This window comes from Thalassophryne amazonica, chromosome 4 (assembly GCF_902500255.1).
Source record: "Thalassophryne amazonica chromosome 4, fThaAma1.1, whole genome shotgun sequence".
Classification (NCBI taxonomy): Eukaryota; Metazoa; Chordata; class Actinopteri; order Batrachoidiformes; family Batrachoididae; genus Thalassophryne; species Thalassophryne amazonica.
The window spans coordinates 114,316,662-114,340,468 of NC_047106.1; the positions used below are offsets into that span (position 1 = coordinate 114,316,662).

A 23,807-nucleotide genomic window follows, 5' to 3' on the forward strand; every position below is an offset into this window, starting at 1 on the left:
TAAAGGATTCCACTGATAATTCTGTCATCTCACACTCAACCTTATCAGTGACCTAAGGTGACGACAGGATGTCTTTGGCACTACATCTAATTAAAGAATCCTTGGGTACCACTGGAATGACAAATGGCTACTGAGACGTCAGATGAGGAGTATCACTTTCGTAATGAGGGAATGTCAGCCTGGGCATTTTAATAATGTGGCACGTTTCTCTCAACATGATCCAGCATGCATGTGACTCAATGTGGAGCGTCCCAGGAACTGAATAAGGCGAAGGGAACGCCCATGTTTTACCTAGCTACCACAGATAGATGGCTACTGTTGAGAAGTGCAGATGCACTGGTTGTCTGTCTGGGTGACTGCCAAACAAAACTCAGGGCAGTTCCCTCGTGTGGTGGATGCAGCAACAAATGGCACCAGCACATGCTCCCTGCCTTGCTCTTTCAATCAACATATCTCATGCATATGCGCATATGCAATGACTCTCAAAGTGTGGAGTGAGCAATTCTCACTGGATACAAATGCTGCACTCCAGTGGTAACAGATCAGGAAGAAATGCAGTGTAAACAAAAAATACTTTGATGTGTATCTAAAGGCCAAACAACTCAAGACATGAAGAAATTAATGGAGAAATATCCATTAATGATGACTATTGATGTCCTTACGCAAAAAGAAACTGCAAGAAAAATATTAATTCACCATGTGAATAACTCAAATCTTCTCAACAAAAATAAAATGTTCCCAGTAGTTTCTTGAACCCCACACCAAATCCCTTGAACTTCAGACAATGAAGACTGACTAAAAATTTAGCCTTGAACTTTTTAGAATTTTGGCAAGGCTGGTTATGACAATAATAATTCTAATTAGCACTTTCAAACAAATATCACAAAGTGTTTCACATCACAAAATCAATAAATAGTTATTAGAATAATTAGAAGCAGCATTCAACAAAACAGCATATAAATTGGAATACAACTGAAACAATATTTACAGCATAGCCAGATCTATATACATAGGACCACAACATAATGAATATGAAAGTTAATTCATGCAAACACACCCATTACTGTAAAGAGATCACTCTCATCACTCATCTTCAACCACTTATCCAGGATCTGGTCGTGGGGGCAACAGCTCTAGCAGGGGACCCTAGACTTCCCTTTCCCATGCCACATTGACCACCTCTGACTAGGGGATCCTGAGGTGCTCCCAGGCCAGTGTGGAGATCCAATCTCTCCACCTAGTCCTGGGTCTTCCCTGAGGTCTCCTCCTAGATGGACGTGCCTGGAACACCTACCTTGGGAGGCACCCAGGGGACATCCTTACCAGATGCCCGAACCACCTCAGCTGGCTCCTTTCAACACGAAGGAGCAGCGGCTCTACTCCAAGCTCCAGCTCCAGCTCCCTTTTCATCCCAACAATATGGTAGAGTGAATGCAACACCGCCTCTGCTGTGCCGATTCTTCGGCCAATCTCACGCACTATTTTCCCCTCGCTCGTGAACAAGACCCCGAGATACTTGAACTCCTTCACTTGGGACAAGACCGTATTCCCTACCTGTAGTAGGCAATCCATCAGCTTCCTGCTGAGAACCACGGATTCAGATTTAGAGGTGTTGATCCTCATCCCAGCCGCTTCACACTCGGCTGCAAACCGATCCTGTGAGTGTTGGAGGTCACCAGTCAATGAAGCCAACAGGACCGCATCATCTTCAAAAAGCAGCGATGAGACCTTGAGGCCACCAAACTGGAAACCCTCCTCCCCCGACTAATCAATCAATCAATTTTTTTATATAGCGCCAAATCACAACAAACAGTTGCCCCAAGGCGCTTTATATTGTAAGGCAAGGCCATACAATAATTATGTAAAACCCCAACGGTCAAAAACGACCCCCTGTGAGCAAGCACTTGGCTACAGTGGGAAGGAAAAACTCCCTTTTACAGGAAGAACCTCCAGCAGAACCAGGCTCAGGGAGGGGCAGTCTTCTGCTGGGACTGGTTGGGGCTGAGGGAGAGAACCAGGAAAAAGACATGCTGTGGAGGGGAGCAGAGATCGATCACTAATGATTAAATGCAGAGTGGTGCATACAGAGCAAAAAGAGAAAGAAACAGTGCATCATGGGAACCCCCAGCAGTCTATATCTATAGCAGCATAACTAAGGGATGGTTCAGGGTCACCTGATCCAGCCCTAACTATAAGCTTTAGCAAAAAGGAAAGTTTTAAGCCTAATCTTAAAGTAGAGAGGGTGTCTGTCTCCCTGATCTGAATTGGGAGCTGGTTCCACAGGAGAGGAGCCTGAAAGCTGAAGGCTCTGCCTCCCATTCTACTCTTACAAACCCTAGGAACTACAAGTAAGCCTGCAGTCTGAGAGCGAAGCGCTCTATTGGGGTGATATGGTACTACGAGGTCCCTAAGATAAGATGGGACCTGATTATTCAAAACCTTATAAGTAAGAAGAAGAATTTTAAATTCTATTCTAGAATTAACAGGAAGCCAATGAAGAGAGGCCAATATGGGTGAGATATGCTCTCTCCTTCTAGTCCCCGTATTACTCTAGCTGCAGCATTTTGAATTAACTGAAGGCTTTTTAGGGAACTTTTAGGACAACCTGATAATAATGAATTACAATAGTCCAGCCTAGAGGAAATAAATGCATGAATTAGTTTTTCAGCATCACTCTGAGACAAGACCTTTCTGATTTTAGAGATATTGCGTAAATGCAAAAAAGCAGTCCTACATATTTGTTTAATATGCGCTTTGAATGACATATCCTGATCAAAAAATGACTCCAAGATTTCTCACAGTATTACTAGAGGTCAGGGTAATGCCATCCAGAGTAAGGATCTGGTTAGACACCATGTTTCTAAGATTTGTGGGGCCAAGTACAATAACTTCAGTTTTATCTGAGTTTAAAAGCAGGAAATTAGAGGTCATCCATGTCTTTATGTCTGTAAGACAATCCTGCAGTTTACCTAATTGGTGTGTGTCCTCTGGCTTCATGGATAGATAAAGCTGGGTATCATCTGCGTAACAATGAAAATTTAAGCAATACCGTCTAATAATACTGCCTAAGGGAAGCATGTATAAAGTGAATAAAATTGGTCCTAGCACAGAACCTTGTGGAACTCCATAATTAACTTTAGTCTGTGAAGAAGATTCCCCATTACATGAACAAATTGTAATCTATTAGACAAATATGATTCAAACCACCGCAGCACAGTGCCTTTAATACCTATGGCATGCTCTAATCTCTGTAATAACATTTTATGGTCAACAATATCAAAAGCAGCACTGAGGTCTAACAGAACAAGCACAGAGATGAGTCCACTGTCCGAGGCCATAAGAAGATCATTTGTAACCTTCACTAATGCTGTTTCTGTACTATGATGAATTCTAAAACCTGACTGAAACTCTTCAAATAGACCATTCCTCTGCAGATGATCAGTTAGCTGTTTTACAACTACCCTTTCAAGAATTTTTGAGAGAAAAGGAAGGTTGGAGATTGGCCTATAATTAGCTAAGATAGCTGGGTCAAGTGATGGCTTTTTAAGTAATGGTTTAATTACTGCCACCTTAAGAGTCTGTGGTACATAGCCAACTAACAAAGATAGATTGATCATATTTAAGATCAAAGCATTAAATAATGGTAGGGCTTCCTTGAGCAGCCTGGTAGGAATGGGGTCTAATAAACATGTTGATGGTTTGGATGAAGTAACTAATGAAAATAACTCAGACAGAACAATCGGAGAGAAAGAGTCTAACCAAATACCGGCATCACTGAAAGCAGCCAAAGATAACGATACGTCTTTGGGATGGTTATGAGTAATTTTTTCTCTAATAGTTAAACTTTTGTTAGCAAAGAAAGTCATGAAGTCATTACTAGTTAAAGTTAATGGAATACTCAGCTCAATAGAGCTCTGACTCTTTGTCAGCCTGGCTACAGTGCTGAAAAGAAACCTGGGGTTGTTCTTATTTTCTTCAATTAGTGATGAGTAGAAAGATGTCCTAGCTTTACGGAGGGCTTTTTTATAGAGCAACAGACTTTTTCCAGGCTAAGTGAAGATCTTCTAAATTAGTGAGACGCCATTTCCTCTCCAACTTACGGGTTATCTGCTTTAAGCTACGAGTTTGTGAGTTATACCACGGAGTCAGGCACTTCTGATTTAAAGCTCTCTTTTTTAGACGAGCTACAGCATCCAAAGTTGTCTTCAATGAGGATGTAAAACTACTGACGAGATACTCTATCTCACTTACAGAGTTTAGGTAGCTAGTCTGCACTGTGTTGGTATATTGCATTAGAGAACATAAAGAAGGAATCATATCCTTAAACCTAGTTACAGCGCTTTCTGAAAGACTTCTAGTGTAATGAAACTTATTCCCCACTGCTGGGTAGTCCATCAGAGTAAATGTAAATGTTATTAAGAAATGATCAGACAGAAGGGAGTTTTCAGGGAATACTGTTAAGTCTTCTATTTCCATACCATAAGTCAGAACAAGATCTAAGATATGATTAAAGTGGTGGGTGGACTCATTACTTTTTGAGCAAAGCCAATAGAGTCTAATAATAGATTAAATGCAGTGTTGAGGCTGTCATTCTCAGCATCTGTGTGGATGTTAAAATCGCCCACTATAATTATCTTATCTGAGCTAAGCACTAAGTCAGACAAAAGGTCTGAAAATTCACAGAGAAACTCACAGTAACGACCAGGTGGACGATAGATAATAACAAATAAAACTGGTTTTTTGGGACTTCCAATTTGGATGGACAAGACTAAGAGTCAAGCTTTCAAATGAATTAAAGCTCTGTCTGGGTTTTTGATTAATGAATAAGCTGGAATGGAAGATTGCTGCTAATCCTCCGCCTCGGCCCGTGCTACGAGCATTCTGACAGTTAGTGTGACTCGGGGGTGTTGACTCATTTAAACTAACATATTCATCCTGCTGTAACCAGGTTTCTGTAAGGCAGAATAAATCAATATGTTGATCAATTATTATATCATTTACCAACAGGGACTTAGAAGAGAGAGACCTAATGTTTAATAGACCACATTTAACTGTTTTAGTCTGTGGTGCAGTTGAAGGTGCTATATTATTTTTTCTTTTTGAATTGTTATGCTTAAATAGATTTTTGCTGGTTATTGGTAGTCTGGGAGCAGGCACCGTCTCTACGGGGATGGGGTAATGAGGGGATGGCAGGGGGAGAGAAGCTGCAGAGAGGTGTGTAAGACTACAACTCTGCTTCCTGGTCCCAACCCTGGATAGTCACGGTTTGGAGGATTTAAGAAAATTGGCCAGATTTCTAGAAATGAGAGCTGCTCCATCCAAAGTGGGATGGATGCCGTCTCTCCTAACAAGACCAGGTTTTCCCCAGAAGCTTTGCCAATTATCTATGAAGCCCACCTCATTTTGGACACCACTCAGACAGCCAGCAATTCAAGGAGAACATGCGGCTAAACATGTCATTCCCGGTCTGATTGGGGAGGGGCCCAGAGAAAACTACAGAGTCCGACATTGTTTTTGCAAAGTTACACACCGATTTAATGTTAATTTTAGTGACCTCCGACTGGCGTAACCGGGTGTCATTACTGCCGACGTGAATTACAATCTTACCAAATTTACGCTTAGCCTTAGCCAGCAGTTTCAAATTTCCTTCAATGTCGCCTGCTCTGGCCCCTGGAAGACAATTGACTATGGTTGCTGGTGTCGCTAACTTCACATTTCGCAAAACAGAGTCGCCAATAACCAGAGTTTGATCCTCGGCGGGTGTGTCGTCGAGTGGGGAAAAACGGTTAGAGATGTGAATGGGTTGGCGGTGTACACGGGGCTTCTGTTTAGGGCTACGCTTCCTCCTCACAGTCACCCAGTCAGCCTGCTTTCCCGGCTGCTCGGGATCTGCCAGGGGGTAACTAACGGCGGCTAAGCTACCTTGGTCCGCACCGACTACAGGGGCCTGGCTAGCTGTAGAATTTTCCACGGTGCGGAGCCAAGTCTCCAATTCGCCCAGCCTGGCCTCCAAAGCTACGAATAAGCTACACTTATTACAAGTACCGTTACTGCTAAAGGAGGCCGAGGAATAACTAAACATTTCACACCCAAAGCAGAAAAGTGCGGGAGAGACAGGAGAAGCCGCCATGCTAAATCGGCTAAGAGCTAGTAGCTACGCTAAGCTAGCGGATTCCTAAAAACATGCAAAGTGAATAATGTGTAAATAATTTAGAGGTGATTCAGCAGAAGGAGTGCTTTAGTTAAGGCACGTAAAGATTACACTGGGAAACAAATCGTAATCTAGATAACTAGATCAATCTAACTGCGCAGATTAAACAGCTAACAGATACAGAAAAACACCGCTGTGCTCCGGAACAGGAAGTGATACAATACCGCAGTGAGAGCCAACCACCAGTAGAGGCAAGCAAGAGACTACGCCTCGATATCCTGTCCACGAATATTACAAACAGGATGGGTGTCAAGGCGCAGCCCTGACAGAGGCCAACCCCCACCAGAAACGAGTCCACCAGGAAAATTGATGAAATCCTCCATCAGCATCCAGCCCTGCCCCTACTATAGAGGGCGCACTGGTCTGATGCAGGAGTTCCTCAAAGTGTTCCTTCCAGCGCCGGATTATATCCTCAGTTGAGGTCAAGAGAGTCCCATCCTTACTGCAGACAGCTTGGATGGTTCCCCATTTTACCCTCCTGAGGTGCCTCACAGTCTGCCAGAAGCACCTTGGTGCTGACCGACAGTCCTTCTCCATGGTTGCTCTCAACTCCTCCCACACTCGCTGCTTTGCCTCCCCCACAACAGAGGCTGCTACACTTTGGGCCTGTGGGTACCTTGCAACTATCTCCTAAGTCCTCCAAGATAACATATCCCAGAAGGGCCCCTTCTTCAGTCGGGCGGTTTCCCTGACCACCAGTGTCCACCACGGTGTTTGAGGGTTGCCGTCCCTTGAGGCACCTAAGACCTTCAGGCCACAGCTTCCCGCTGCAGCTTTAGAATTGGAAGCTTTGAACATTGCCCATTCTGGTTCAATGCCCCAACCTCCACAGGGATGCAAGAAAAGCTCCCCCGGAGGTGTGAGTTGAAGATCTGTCGAACAGTGGGCTCCTCTAAACATTCTCAGTTCACCTGCACTATCTGTTTGGGCTTACCAGGTCTGTCCAAAGTCCTCCCCCATCCTCTGATCCAACTCACCAACAGATGGTGATCAGTTGACAGCTCTGCCCCTCTCTTCACCCGAGTATCCAGAACATGCGGCCTCAGATCAGAACCTTGGGGTAATTTTTGATCCTACGTTGTTCCTTTGGCCTCCACATTAGAAATATTATGAGAACTGCTTTCTTCCAGCTGCGAAATATAGCGAAGATTCGTCCCATCCTGTCTATGGCTGATGCTGAGACAATGTTCTATTTTCTGGTTTACCGCAGTCTAGCATTAGGGCTCTCCAATTGGTTCAAAATGCTGCAGCCAGACTTTTGACACAAAGCAGAAAGTTTGACCACATTACAGCCATTTTGGCATCCCTTCACTGGCTTCCTGTCCCAGTGAGATCACATTTTAAGGTTCTGCTACTAATCTATAAAATTGTTCACGGACTGGCACCTCCCTACCTAGCTGACCTAATTAAATCTTATGTACCGACCCAAGCTTTGCGTTCTCAGGGTGCAGGACTACGTTGTGTCCCTAGGGTGAATAAGAAGTCTGCGCGTCACAGAGCTTTTTCTTATCATGCCCCTGTTCTATGGAATGATCCCCATGCGTCAATAAAACAGTCAGATTCTGTGGAGACTTTCAAGTCCAGACTTAAGACGCACTTCTTTTCCTTTTTGTATGGCTAGCATACTGGTACAGTTTTGTTTTATGCTTTTTACTCTTTTAATTCATTTTATTAGGAAACGGAGCATGCTGCGGCCTCAACTTTACCTAAATTCTGGGTCTTTCAGTGAAGCTTAGGGCTAGTGGCCGGCGATCACCTTAGTATTTCTTCTGTTTTTCTTGTTGATTAATGCTGGCAAATTATACAGTATTTCTTGTCTTTCTGATGCCTGATTCTGTTTTTTCTCTCTGTTTAAGGTGCAGCTCCATCCAGAGATGGGAGTTGTATTTGTGTTGGTGACCCTCCTGTCCTGTGCACCAACAGCATTTCTTGTATATTCGTCCGTGAATTATTCTGTGAGTTGTTCTGTAATTTATGTCTGTAGCATAGCCCAAGCAGAGGGTCACCCCTTTGAGTCTGGTCTACTTGAGGTTTCTTCCTCAGAGGGAGTTTTTCCTTACCACTGTTGCTCTGGGGGTTAGTAAGGTTAGACCTGACCTGTGTGAAGCACCTTGAGGCAACTCTGTTGTGATTTGGCGCTATATAAATGAAAATAAATAGAAATTGAAATTGATAAGATCACAAAAATCGATCATCGATCTTCGGCCTAGGGTGCGCTGGTAAAATGTACACTTATGAGTATCCTTATGTTCGAACATGGTGTTTGTTATGGACAGTCTGTGACTAGCACAGATGTCCAATAACAAACGACCATTCGGGTTTAGATCGGGGAGGCCGTTTCTACCAATCACACCTCTCCAGGTGTCTCTGTCATTGACCACGGGTGCGTTGAAGTCCCCTAGCAGAACAATGAAGCTCCCCCACCGGAGTCCCATACAGGACTCCATTCAGAAACTCCAACAAGGCCGAATATTCCAAACTGCTGTTCGGTGGATACGCACAAACAACAGTCAGAGTTTCCCCTCACCCCCTGCTACCCGAAGGCAGAGGAAGGTGACCCTCTCATCTACCAGGGTAAACTCCAACATAGCGGCGCTCAGCCAGGGACTTGTGAGTATCCCCACACCCATCCAGCGCATCACACCCTGGGCAACTCCAGAGAAGAATAAGGGACAACCCCTATCAAGGAGAGTGGTTCTAGAGCCGAGGCTCTGCGTGGAGGTGAGGTCCACCAGATCGACAACCCCAATTCCAATGAAGTTGGGATGTTGTGTGAAATGTAAAAAAAATACAATACAATGATTTGCAAATCCTCTTCAACCTATATTCAACAGGTTCCAATAACTGTCATAAATTAATATCCATCTATCGCTCGTTCAGCATCTCACCATGTCATTTAGGACCTTCAGACTTTTTTTTTTAGCAAATGCTTCAGGGGAGCATTAGCATGGCTAAAACCTTTCAACTTCTGGAGGGGCTCCACTCCCCAGACCACCCTAATTACAGCCCTCCTAACCCCCTGCCACTTTAAGCATTTTTTTTCATGTAGATGTAAGTCAGTCAAACATTTTTCTTCTTCTACTAAGGTGAAAATGAGATTTCTCTGTTGGGTATCTGGGCTTATTCTCCTGGACAGAGTGAGAAGCTCAACTATCTGGGAGGGACTCTGAGTAGAGCCGCTGCTTCTTCACATTGAAAGGAGATAGCTGATGTGGTTCAGGCATCTGGAGAGGATGCCCCCTGGTTATCTCTCTAGGGAGGTCCTTCCAGGCACATTGAGCTGGGAGGAAGCACTAGGAAAGTCCCAGGACACACTCGAGGGATATTTCCCCGCTGGCTTGGGAACCCTTCAGGATCTCCTTGTAAGAGTTACAGGGCTTGGCCAATGATAGGGAAGTGTGGGGCAAGCTGCTTGATCTGCTGCCACTGCAACCCAGACAAGCATCAGAAAATGAATGAATGAATTAGGCCTCATCAGATATTTTGCAGAGGTCACAAATTCTGTTTGACACTGGGAGCAGGAAGATTGTTCTTTCTCAGGTTATATTAATCTTGTGTAAATACAACCGTCTGTGGAGTTTTACGGTGTCTAACTCAAGCATGAATGCACGTAAAAAGTGACCTATTTTGTTGCTCAGAAAATAGTCCGTGGCTCTGTATGTGTTTTTGAATGTATGACAGGTTGACGGATCACATGTGGATCTCAAGCAGTACATACAGCCAAATATCAGTACCACAATGCTGTACATCTCTTTTAACTTTTCTCCTCCTCATGATTAGTGAGAGCAAAAATTTTCCAACACACCACAAGCTCTCCACACCTCCAAGAAAATGAAACTACATTTTCTACCATGAACGGGATGCTGAAATATTTTCCGTCCAAGATTGTGTGACGATGTTGAAACTGTGAGTCCAACGCAAGATCTATGTCCAAGTCTAACCAACACATACAGACACGTGCATATGCTGTGAAATTTGTCTAAAACAGACGATGAGTCTCCTGTGTCGTCTGAACAGACATATCCAGGGTTCCTGACACACCAGGGATGTTTTATGTCAGGAAATAAGTTTTAACTACTGTCATGCTGATGATTGTGGTAGGTGGCTTAATGCCTTTAAACCCAAGAATGTCCTTTTGAGTTCCTCTGGCAAGTGGCAACTAAAACATACTGATGAAGAAATCCTTCATCCATGAGTCATTTACAACTCAGTGACATCATTGTACTTAACTCTACAAAGTGAATATTAAAATTTAAGCCACGAGAAATGAACTGCTTTTTATTATGTAATGCGATCTTACTACCTGATTGTTTTCTTATGTTGTATTCTGGCAAAACCAAGCCAAGTTTCCACCCTGGTGGACAATTAAAATTTAAAGTATGCTAACTTTTCTGCCCTGAGCAAGGTCCTTAATCTCCCAAATGCTCTTTGTGTGCAGCTGAACGCCTTACTTGGTATGTTGTCATCAGTGTGTGGGTGTGCCTATGAATGGGTGAATACGAGGCTTCCTTGCAGAGTGATTCATGCATCTGATGGATGAAAAGGCATCTTCAAAATGCAGTTTATTCTATGCAATAATTTCATGTACCGTATCATTTTTGGACTATTTTTGTACTTGTAGTTTGACAAGTTGTGTTGTATGGGGTTGCAAGGATTTTTTTCTCCCAACAACTCTATTATAAATGTTTGACAAGACAATGTTGTACTTGCAACAAAAGGCAACAATGATTACTGTCTGTGAAGCAGGGGAGGAATCACAACAAGCATAATATATTATCATAAACTGTCAGTTAAATCAGTGAGCTCAAATAGCACAGTTGTGGAGACTTGCTACATATAGCAAAGTCATTTTTCAGCTTAAGTTAATTAAAACCCAAAATACGTTAACAGGCTGTCAAGATTATAGCCTTACATCTGAGAATATTTCAGACAAGATTTTCCAAGTTACCACTTAAGAATCAACTCACTTTTCTCCTTGCAGCTTGTTGGTTTTTACAATCAAATCTTGAGTTTGTTCCTTGGCAGCCTGTTGAAGAAAAACTAGACTCATTATTTACAGCCATAAAAGACACACACAAAAAACAAGGTATCTACAACAAGTAAGCTCACATAATGATGCCCTCTGTCAGACTAGTTGTTTTTGCATGTCTGTCGTAAAACCTTTGTGATAAATTTTCCAGGTTATAAATTGTACCAGAGTATTAGTTGCATCTGTCCAAAAACGCATCATGAAGAGCAACATATATATATACATATATATATACACACATATATATACATATATATATACACACATATATATACATATATATATATATATATATATATATATATATATATATATATATATATATATATATATATATATATATATACACACACACACACACACACACACACACACACACACACACACACACACACACACACACACACACACACACACACCACACACACACACACACACACACACACACTATATATACGAGGTCTGTTAGAAAAGTATCGGACCTTTTTATTTTTTGCAAAAACCTGATGGATTTGAATCACGTGTGCTTGCATGAGCAAACCTTGAACCTTCGTGCACATGCGTGAACTTTTTCACGCCTGTCGATTGCATCATTTTCTGGTAAGCAGCCTTTGTGTGAGGACATGTGTAGTTCGCTCGGTGGATTTTCATTTCAAGGAAAAAGACAGAACGACTGGAGCAGCGCCGTATCAAATTTTGCCAGAAACTGGGCGACAGCCAGGTGGAAACCATTGGGAAGATTCAGACGGCTTTCGGTGACAATGCTTTGGGCATCACACAGATTAAGGAGCGGTACAACCGGTTTAAAGACGTCCGCACAACGGTGGAGAGCGTGCCATGCTCCGGTCGGCCATCAACATGCTGAAATGACCAGATAATTTCCAAAGTGAACGCTGTAGTGATGCGGGACCTTCGTGTGACTGTCCGAGAAATTGCGGAAGAGGTGGACATCAGCACTTTTTCGGTACATTCCACTGTGACAGAAGATTTGGTCATGAAAAGAGTGGCGGCGAAATTCATGCTGCTGCTAACGGCGGAGCAAAAGCGCCTCCGTGTTGAAGTCTCACAGGACATGCTGTGACATGCCCACCTCTTCCACAATTTCTCGGATAGTCACACGACTGAAAAATCACCGAAAGCCGTCTGAATCATCCGAATGGTTTCCACCTGGCTGTCGTCCAGTTTCTGGCAAAATTTGATGCGGCGCTGCTCCAGTCGTTCCGTCTTTTTCCTTGAAATGAAAATCTGTCGAGCGCACTGCACATGTCCTCACACAAAGGCTGCTTACCAGAAAACAATGCAATCAACAGGCGTGAAAAAGTTCACGCATGCGCACGAAGGTTCAAGGTTTGCTCATGCAAGCACACGTGATTCAACTCCATCAGGTTTTTGCAAAAAATAAAAAGGTCCAATACTTTTCTAACAGACCTCGTATACACATATACAACCCCTGGCAAAAATTATGGAATCACCGGCCTCGGAGGATGTTCATTCAGTTGTTTAATTTTGTAGAAAAAAAGCAGATCATAGACAAAACTAAAGTCATTTCAAATGGCAACTTTCTGGCTTTAAGAAACACTATAAGAAATCAGGAAAAAAAAAAATTGTGGCAGTCAGTAATGGGTACTTTTTTAGACCAAGCAGAGGGAAAAAAATACGGACTCACTCAATTCTGAGGAATAAATTATGGAATCACCCTGTAAATTTTCATCCCCAAAATTAACACCTGCATCAAATCAGATCTGCTCGTTAATCTGCATCTAAAAAGGAGTGATCACACCTTGGAGAGCTGTTGCACCAAGTGGACTGACATGAATCATGGCTCCAACACGAGAGATGTCAATTGAAACAAAGAGAGGATTATCAAACTCTTAAAAGAGGGTAAATCATCACGCAATGTTGCAAAAGATGTTGGTTGTTCACAGTCAGCTGTGTCTAAACTCTGGACCAAATACAAACAACATGGGAAGGTTGTTAAAGGCAAACACACTGGTAGACCAAGGAAGACATCAAAGCATCAAGACAGAAAACTTAAAGCAATATGTCTCAAAAATCTAAAATGCACAACAAAACAAATGAGGAACGAATGGGAGGAAACTGGAGTCAACGTCTGTGACCGAACTGTAAGAAACCGCCTAAAGGAAATGGGATTTACATACAGAAAAGCTAAACGAAAGCCATCATTAACACCTAAACAGAAAAAACAAGGTTACAATGGGCTAAGGAAAACCAATCGTGGACTGTGGATGACTGGAAGAAAGTCATATTCAGTGATGAATCTCGAATCTGCATTGAGCAAGGTGATGATGCTGGAACTTTTGTTTGGTGCCGTTCCAATGAGATTTATAAAGATGACTGCCTGAAGAGAACATGTAAATTTCCAGAGTCATTGATGATATGGGGCTGCATGTCAGGTAAAGGCACTGGGGAGATGGCTGTCATTACATCATCAATAAATGCTCAAGTTTACGTTGATATTTTGGACACTTTTCTTATCCCATCAACTGAAAGGATGCTTGGGGATGATGAAATCATTTTTCAAGATGATAATGCATCTTGCCATAGAGCAAAAACTGTGAAAACATTCCTTGCAAAAAGACACATAGGGTCAATGTCATGGCCTGCAAATAGTCCGGATCTTAATCCAATTGAAAATCTTTGGTGGAAGTTGAAGAAAATGGTCCATGACAAGGCTCCAACCTGCAAAGCTGATCTGGCAACAGCAATCAGAGAAAGTTGGAGGCAGATTGATGAAGAGTACTGTTTGTCACTCATTAAGTCCATGCCTCAGAGACTGCAAGCTGTTATAAAAGCCAGAGGTGGTGCAACAAAATACTAGTGATGTGTTGGAGCGTTCTTTTGTTTTTCATGATTCCATCATTTTTTCCTCAGAATTGAGTGAGTCCATATTTTTTTCCCTCTGCTTGGTCTAAAAAAGTAACCGTTACTGACTGCCATAATTTTTTTTTCTTGATTTCTTATAGTGTTTCTTAAAGCCAGAAAGTTGCCATTTGAAATGACTTTAGTTTTGTGTCATGTCTATGATCTGCTTTTTCTACAAAATTAAACAACTGAATGAATGTCCTCCGAGGCCAGTGATTCCATAATTTTTTGCCAGGGGTTGTACACATATATATATATATATATATATATATATATATATATATATATATATATATATATATATATATATATATATATATATATATATATATATATATATATATATATATATATATATCACAAGTGTGAGGAGGCTAATTATTTAAATCACACTGTATTTTGACAAACATATTCATCTTTACTTTTGTTACAGTGTTGATACAAAGTGGTACCACATTGTCATCCACAGAGGCTTATTCTCAAGCAATGTGCCAATGAGACATACAGTACCTTTAATCTACTCGTCATTTCTTCACAGCACATACTCATTGCCTGAACATCCTCGTGAACACTTTCAAGTTCCTGTCAAGAAACCAAAACCATTACTTCCTGGAAAAGCCAAAACAAAAATGAGTTTTAATATTAGTATTGGGCTACAATTTATTAGACCAGTAGATGTCAGTATGATGATCAGCTGCTGTGGTGACACATAACAAAGCAGATAAGAACAAGACTTTAGTTTGACTCTTCCAAAATGATGAAGCTTTGAGCGGATGATACACCAAATGACTTTTATGACAGACACCATTTAATTTTTTTATACCCAACAACGCTCTGTGATGTTTTCTTTTGGTTAGTTTTTTACCAACAATAACATTGCATCACGGCGAACTGCCCCCAATTCAACGCAAACAAAGCAATGCTTCATAACACATTTTTTTAAACTTAATGAGGACAAGACAGAGGTTATGTTGTTTGGAAGTACCCTCATTGACTTGGGACCTCTTAAGGATTTTGTACGTCCCAAGGTCACCAGCCTTGGCGTCACGATAGACAGCGATTTTAAATTTGATAAACAAATCAATGGTGTTTTGAAATCGTGCTTTTATCATCTTCGTCTTTTATCAAAGGTAAAACTGTTTTTATCTTTCAACCTTTTTGAACAAGTTGTGCACTCTTTTATTTCAAGTCGTCTGGACTACTGTAACGCACTTTATTTCAGCATTAGCCAACGGGCTCTTTCCCGTTTGTAGTTAGTCCAGAACGCTGCAGCGTGACTTTTAACAGGAGCCTGGAAGCGTGATCACATAACCCCAATTCTTGCATCTTTGCACTGGCTTCCTATTAATTTTAGAATTGATTTTAAGATTTTATTGTTTGTTTTTAAAGCTTTGAATGGAATGGCCCCTCAATACATCACTGACCTCCTACAAATTTACTCTCCAGCGCGTGCTCTGAGGTCTGAGGGCCATTTCCAGCTCGTGGTACCCAAGACGAGACTTAAAACCAGGGGGGACAGGGCTTTCTCTGTGGCTGGCCCCAGACTTTGGAACGCTCTGCCCCTCCATGTCCGAACAGCCCCCACAGTGGAGTGTTTTAAGTCTCGTCTGAAGACCCACTTTTATTCTCTGGTTTTTAACAATGAGTGAGTTGTGTTTTATTGGTTTTGTTTTTATTTTGGTAGATTTTATTGGTTTTATCTTTTGTATGCTGTATGTATTTATTTATTTATCTTGCACATTTTAGTTAATTTTATTGTTAATTTTCTTATTTTTAATTTTTGACTACTGGGGTTTTATCTATCGTGATTCTATTGTATGTGCAGCACTTTGGAACATTTTTGTTGTTAAATGTGCTATATAAATAAAGTGGATTGGATTTGCAATCAACTAATGTCCACTTCTGTGATTGTTAAAGCCCGTTTTTGCAGTACCAGAAGTTTTTACATGCTTAAAAATGCATCCTCGATACTGACAATACTATTAACAGAGTAGAAAACTTGTATCGTCACATTTTTAGAATTTTAGTATCGACTTGATAATAGGGCTGCCACAAACGATTATTTTGATATCGACTAGCCACCGATTATTTTTGCGATTAGTCGACTAATCGGATCATACGTAAATCGCGGCTTATCGTGCCAGCATACAGCTGTTCTTAAATAACAATCAGTTTCAAGCATGAAGTGTTTAAGGTATGTGCTAACTAAAAATAAAGACAATTAAGATGATAGTTCATTCAACTTTTACTTGGTAACAAAGTCGTTCATTGAAGAGGAAGGTATTTATTTAGCACTGTTACGTAGCATTATAAAATACTGGCCTTGTCACATTTCCTATTCAAACATGGCATCACTGTTATAACATTACAGGAAACACATGTGTGTGCTAAGGCTAATGAAATCCTCATCGTTAATGTTAATATTTCCAGCTAAGTAGCTCACTATAGACGTTAATGTTACTGGCTAACTAGGCAATTAGCTTAAAGAGACGACTGTCTCTCTTTGTCAGAATCAGTCACAATGTGTTTCCTTCTCAGATGCTCTTGCATCGCTATTGCACTGCTGTGGAAGGCAAGTTCTGCCTTGCAAATTTTGCATTGCACGTTTTTCCTCTTTAATTTGGTTAAAATGCTCCCGAACTTTTGAGCTTCGTTGCCGGCAAGCCATGATATTGCTGATCCGGACTACCACTACTACATGTGCATCAAGTGGACAGAAAGGCAGTGAAGATACAGCAGCAGTTTTTAGAGAAAAACAAAGCTTAAAAATTAATGATTACACTGATTATGAAATTAGTTGCAGACTATTTTGATAGTCGACGTAATCGTGACAGCCCTACTTGATACCAAAAGACCAGTTCTTGTGACATCTCAAGTCAAACATCCAAGCCTTCGCTTCCAACCATTTGTTACAATAATTTAATTTGAACTTGTCTGTACCTTTCTATTCAACAACGTCTTTGCAGGAAAACACTGCAAATCCCAAATGTTCAGTCCTACCAACACATATCTACTCTCCTCCGTGTAAAAAAGCTGTCATCTTAACAGAGGACACACCCTTTTACCCTTCAATGTTTCATCAATGTTCTCTCACCGTTTTCTTCATCTACAAATGTTTCACTGTTCCTTTTCTCATGTCAAACAGCCATTGTTTTGTGGAGTTTACTGGAACTTGGCAAGCAGTGTGTGTGCATTACTGCCACCAATTATTCGAGGAGCATGATTCACAAGGGTATCAAAATTAATTCAACGAGTTTTTGTGGAAACACAGTCAAATGACATACCTGAGTTTGTTACCTCCACCAACAAAGTTGGAGGAGGTTATGCTTTCACCCCCGTTTGTTTGTCTGTCTGTTTGTGAACAGCCTGGAGCCCACAATTCTTCATATATCATTACAGAATTTTTACTGAAGATTCATATCCTGACAGGCAAGAACTGATTCATTTTTCAAAGTCATATGTCAAAGGTCAAAGCCAGGAAAAATCACTATCTTTAACATTCAACAAATTTTCAAAAATTCATACCTCTGTCAAAAAAGATCAAATTTATTTCATATTTGACAGCGTTATGTAGGACGGTATGTTTTAATTGTCTGACAAAGCTTGATCTGGATTTGATCCAGATTACAGATTAGGTGGCCATTTAAATTTAACATTGAAAACCACAAAAAACTAATTTGGATAGATGCTTGGTTCTTGCTGAGGGTGAGCATGTTTAATCACTGTACAAGCACCACATTCTCAAGGTCGGCCATCCGGGCATTTAACCTCGAGGGGCGGGTTTTCTCTGTGAAAACATCACCAAACTCAATACAAATACATGTAATTTGGTCGCTTTTAAAATAGGTCAGACTCGTCAATAACGTCAATTTAATGTACAATGGTTCATTTCAGGTCAGCTTGGTGTATAAATCTCATCGTTCCAGGCAATGATAGCTGTCAGCTGGCTGATGGAAGCAAGTTAGAGACATTAAAAAACGGCTGATGTCAACAGAATAGGATACAGACTGAGTGTGTTTTCACCGAGCGGACAGTCACGGAACCACAAATTCTTGCCTTAAGATTGGCCACTTTGCCGAACTGATGTAGCATCAACCTTGAGAATAAGCTAACTGTTAGCCATTTATTATTGCCAAAGAAACAAATCCCACATGCAGCCTCCACCCACCCAAGTGAAAACAACACTGAAACCACTGAGATAAAGTATCTATGGGCGGGCTCTCAGCAGTTTTCCACAAGAAAAAACATGTTTCATAGATAAAGCGCTTAATTAATCACAAGATTCCTTAAATAGCATTAATGGAGCAATAATTAGTAAGTTGTTTGGTCTTCTTCCTTTCACAACGGGTCACCAGACATACATGTTGATTTGGCATAAATGAAAAGTTTGAAATAGCATATCTTTGTTTTTCTTTGGTTGTTGTTTTTTTTTTTTGTTTTTTTTTATTGCCAGTACGTGAAGATACTTAGTTAGCAGGCCAAGTGGTTAATGTGCTTGGTTTCAGTGCAGAAGGTTCTGGGTTCAAATCCCACCCCTGCCACATTTCTCCATGTAATGCGGAGTTGCGTCAGGAAGGGCATCCGGCGTAAAACCTATGCCAATTCAACATGCAGATCCACCTTGGATTTGCTGTGGCGACCCCGAGTGCAAACAAAGGAGCAGCCGAAGGGACTTACTTTACATGAAGATACTTAGTTATCTGGCAAATGTTCATGCATAACTGACCACAAGGCACAAGTGGCTGGTTGAAATTCATTTTGCACTTACAGTCATTAACACAAGCAAAGTCATCATTTACATACTACTGTCTTCATGGTGTTACCACCTGCTGCCATGTCTGCAATTCTTAGTAAACCCCCTGCAAAACGTTCACCAACCCAACATGCAAAAGTTTGGAAACCACACACAAATTGCCACTCATTATATGAAATCTTAGTAATCAGACCTGATGTGTTTTATTCGTAATATCTCTAATTAGGACTGTACTGTACTTGATGCAAAGCCTGTTATTAATCTAAAGGGAGTGTCTGATTGTTGTGAAATCTGAAACAGTAAACGCAATTTTTTTTAAACAGAAGGAGTTTTTCACATCTTTACCTCTATTACATCTTTGAAAATGCATGCAAACTCCTCATTGATCACTAGGCTTCGTCTCTCAATGTCACCACGAAGATTCCTCCTGGTCCGGAGACTGTTCTCAGTAAAAAACACAGACAGTGCCTTCAGAGCCTCCAGCATCTCCTGAAACAACATCCAGGATATTATTACATTATCTGCTCAGGATGAATTGACAACTTTGTATTACTTTTCCCCACAAACAATTGCCAGAATAAAACCATAAATCCTTTGGTGCGTGTGTTTTGTGATAAGAAATGAGAATCGGACAGAAACCAAAGGCATACCAACCAGTTCCACTCATTTATGCCTGTGGCGTTTCGGTCATAATGTAATTTTCCTAAAGCAGTCGAGTAATAAGAAGAATACTAAATCTTATTTCCGGATGTCTTTCAACACACAGTCAAGGTTACCTCACAAAATAAAACTATAACACACACAGCTGTAGCACACCAATAAAGACATGTAAAAAAGATAGCAGTAAAATTAGCATTTAAATAAACAGCTGCAATAAACATGTCCCAAGTATTGAGAGTTGGTAGAAAGACCCGACAAAGTGAGTTTTACCTGCAGGGACTGTTCTATTTCTGTGGTAGAATGACATAATGTTGACCCTGTTTTAAATCAGAATGCTCAACATAAACTGAAACATGTGCAACATTTTTTTTCCTCTTATACAATCACTCTAACCCACAAAAAGAACATTTCAATGAAATCATTGAGAGCCCAATATTGCCATGACATTCATGTGTACATAAAACATCTGACCATGACCGTGCATCCACAAAAACTGCTTCTGCACTCGACCCTTCAACAGATACTAAAAATAATAACTTCATAATAATAACTTCAATATTCAGTTATTAGCCAGATGTTTTGGTTCTTTCATTCAATCATTAATTGTTAACACATTGCAAAATAAGCCTGAAATTATTCTAAAATAAGATGAAATAATCCATTAATCAGTTAGAAAACCAGAAGTCAGAATTACATCACTGATATAATTTGGAGAATGGGTAAATTAATTATAATTTATGAGAATAATTTATAATTTATGTTGTAAAAAACAAAGCCCTCCTTTCATGTGTGAAAATTTTCAAATTTGAGAAAATGGTTTTATTCAGCAGCACGGTGGATTAGTGGTTAGCACTGTTGCCTCACAGCGAGAAGGTCGTGGGTTCAATTCCCGTGGCCCTTCTGTGTGGAGTTTGCATGTTCTCCCTGTGTTTGTGTGGGTTACCTCCGGGTGCTCCGGTTTCCTCCCACATCCAAGACATGCGGGTTAGGTGAATTGGAATCTTTAAAAAAAAAAATTGTCCGTAGGTGTGTGTGTGGGTGTGTCTGTGCTTGTTTGTCTGTTTGTGGCCCTGCGACAGACTGGCGTCCTGTCCTGGGTGTACCCCGCCTCACGCTCTATGACTGCTGGGATAGGTTCCAGCCCCCCGCGACCCTTAATTGGACTAAGCGGTAGAAGATGAAAGAATGAATGAATGGTTTTATTCAGTTTGACTTCATCAAACAGGATAGAATGGTTTTAAACTGCACTGAAACAGATTTTACAATACTTTTAAGCACTTTGAATGGGTTTCAAAAATCAGTATTGATAACTAATAACTTTTTAGAGACCAAATAGTATTTGAAGTAGTTTTAAACTACATTAAACTTGTTTTAACTCAGTTTGCAAGTTAATCGGCAGGAAGTGCTGGTGCTGTGTGCAAACTGGTTGTGTTTAGTGTGTTCATTGTTCTTGGGAGTTTGTTTTAGCCCATATAAGACATCAACCAGAGTGGCTGACCTTCCCTTTAAACTGCATTGTGCCAGGCACATGACGCTGTGGTATCAGGAAGCAGATGCATGAAAAAGGATTATGGTCTCATTAAAAGATTAACACCAACATTTTGGAGGCTGAAGTCTGCAGCAAGGTGAGTGCTCCCACCCTACCACCACACTGTCATGAGTGTTAAAAAAAAATCTGTACTTTAACTACTGCATTTATACATAATTTATCATCATTTCATTCAGTCCCTGGTGAGGCTCATCATTGCTAACATTGAAATAACTGACAATTTTTTTCTGAAACATTTGGCATGATAGATAATTTCCCAATGTTCAGAAGATACCATCATCACTTTTGGTAACTCATTACCTCTGCCAAGGAGGCTATGTTTTCGGTCACGTTTGTTTGTTTGTCTATCTGTCAGCAGGATAACTCAAAAAGTTTTGAACAGATTTTGATGATATTTTGTGGAGTGGTTGGAAATGACAAGAGGAATAAGTGATTAAATTTTAGTGGTGATCTGGATCACAATGCTAACGCGTTAGCATGTCTGCCATTTTCAATGTTAAAAGTTAGCATTAAGCAGTTGCAGCTGTCATCACGTTCGGGTGCATTTGTTTTCAAATTGTGATATTTCTTACATTTATTTTTGTTGAAATTTTGTGGAGTGGTTGGAAATGACAAGAGGAACAAGTGATTAAATTTGAAAAAATTGTAATATTTCTTAAATTTATTTTTGTTTATATATTAATAATCTAATGATTATTATATACAATTTTAGAGAAAGAGACAAAAAGAAATAGATCACTGTGCCAAGGAGGGAATCTATTTAGGGTCAGTGACCCTATGGCCTTGTTTAGAGAAGTGTTTCATAAATGTTCAAAAATTCATATATTTGCAGTTTAGTTGAATAATAAATTGAATTTTGTCTCTAATTTGTTTTTGTCTATAAGCACATGCAATATCAATATCAGTGCTCAGATGACAGTAGCTTCTGGGAAAGGTGCAAGTTGCAATAAACTGTGATGCCAAGCACTAAGGATACATGCTATCCAGTCACAGCAGATGAAACTTTTTTTTACTACTGAGCAAACATCATTGTTAGACTTTTTTAGGTGCAATGATTCCACGGCGTGTAGATGTTATGGCGTCAGTAACCCCATGGCCTTGGCGGAGGTTTGCACTCTCTGAGTGCTTCTAGTTATTGAATACCATACATATATTCTCTATATTCTATACCTGCTCACTCCAATTAAGGGTCACGGGGGGGCTAGAGCTCATCTCAGCAGTCATTGGGAGTGAAGCAGGGTATACCCTGGGCAGGACACCAGTCTATGGCAGGGCCACAAATGGACAGACAAACACATTCACACCGGCAAGCACACCTACAGTCAGTTTAAAGTTTCCAGTTCACGTAACCTGCATGTGTTTGGATGGAGGAGGAAGCAGGAGCAATCGGTGGGAACCCACGCAAGCATGGCATGCAAACTTCGCACAGAAAGGCCACAGGTGGGATATGATCCCATGACCTTCTTGTTGTGAAGCAACACCGCTGTCCATTAAGACACTGTGCTGCCTTATTGAATAACACAGAATATGATATTGAGAGCCTTGACTTTGTGTATGATGCTGTGATTTCCAAAATCAATCGATAACCTAACTACAACACTTAAAAGGGCGAAGAGATGGAATGCCTGGGTCTGCAATAGTCTGGCTCAAATTTAAAGTGAATTTTTAAAATTACATCTTGGACTTGGCTACCAGACATGTATTATGAAGTGAAGTGTGTGTCAAACCTTTAGAGACATGCACTTATCTCAGCAGTGATTTTAAAGTCTCTTGGCCTTCAGCCTTTCAGACTGAGAGACACCTTGGCATTGAAGTCGCTGGACAGGTGTGTCGTAATGCTGATACATTTACAGGAGAACAAAGGACCACATCTTTAAGGTGCTGGTGTTTCCTGTTTCACTGTATAGCTGTGAAATTTTGGCACTAATCAGTGACCTATGTTCTTTACAACCAGGTCTCTTCTGAGGATGCTTGAGTACCACTGGAATTATTTTGTGTCAAACACATGGTAACTCAGGAAAACACTGATGATGAGTATCACTTGCATGGTAAGGGAGCATCAGATACAACATTTTGGTCACGTGGCGCTACAATATTGTTATGATTCAGCACACACATGCATCAGTGTTGAGCAACTAGAAACTAGAAAAGGCCAGTGGAATGGCCACATTTCACCTGGCTATGGCAGAGAGGTGGAAATAGACCTTTTGTCTACCTGGGTGGCTGCCGCCATAGTGTGCCAGACACTGCAATGTGCAGCACCAATCCATAATCGCAGACCTGATAGTTGCTAGATTATACAATTAATCTGAAACATAACATAAACAAAAGATATATTTTGTACATGTAACAGATTAGATAATTATTAAACTAACTGTGAAATGCAGCTCTATTCCAAACCCGCTGTTTAATAATTGTGGTTTATTTTATCTACTTAAAAAAAATCATTATTAGTTTTTACTATTAATTATTATATTTCATATTTGTATTTTGAGAAAAATTATCTCTGGAAATACAGAGTCTAACAGTTTGATTAATCATCACACCTGGACACAACAGGCCTGTTTATCCTCAAATCTATTTTTCATTAAACAGCTGTAATACCTGTAAACAGAAAATACGCCTGAAAACGGTTTTATTGTTCAAGCAAAATGAAACATTTTCAGCAAAAAAAAAAAAAAAAAATCAACACTACCCTCGCAAAAGTGCTAAGTGCAGATTT

General features: G+C 40.6%; 1 protein-coding gene across 1 annotated transcript in view; it reads right to left on the reverse strand.

Annotated features, from left to right (window-relative positions):
- Window positions 1–23,807, reverse strand: part of cog6 (component of oligomeric golgi complex 6) — a 119,701-nt gene that overhangs the window by 94,059 nt on the left and 1,835 nt on the right. The window contains 3 exon segments of the mRNA XM_034168443.1: window positions 11,179–11,237; window positions 14,634–14,705; window positions 19,222–19,365. Of these exon segments, the coding sequence (XP_034024334.1) occupies window positions 11,179–11,237; window positions 14,634–14,705; window positions 19,222–19,365 (275 nt within the window).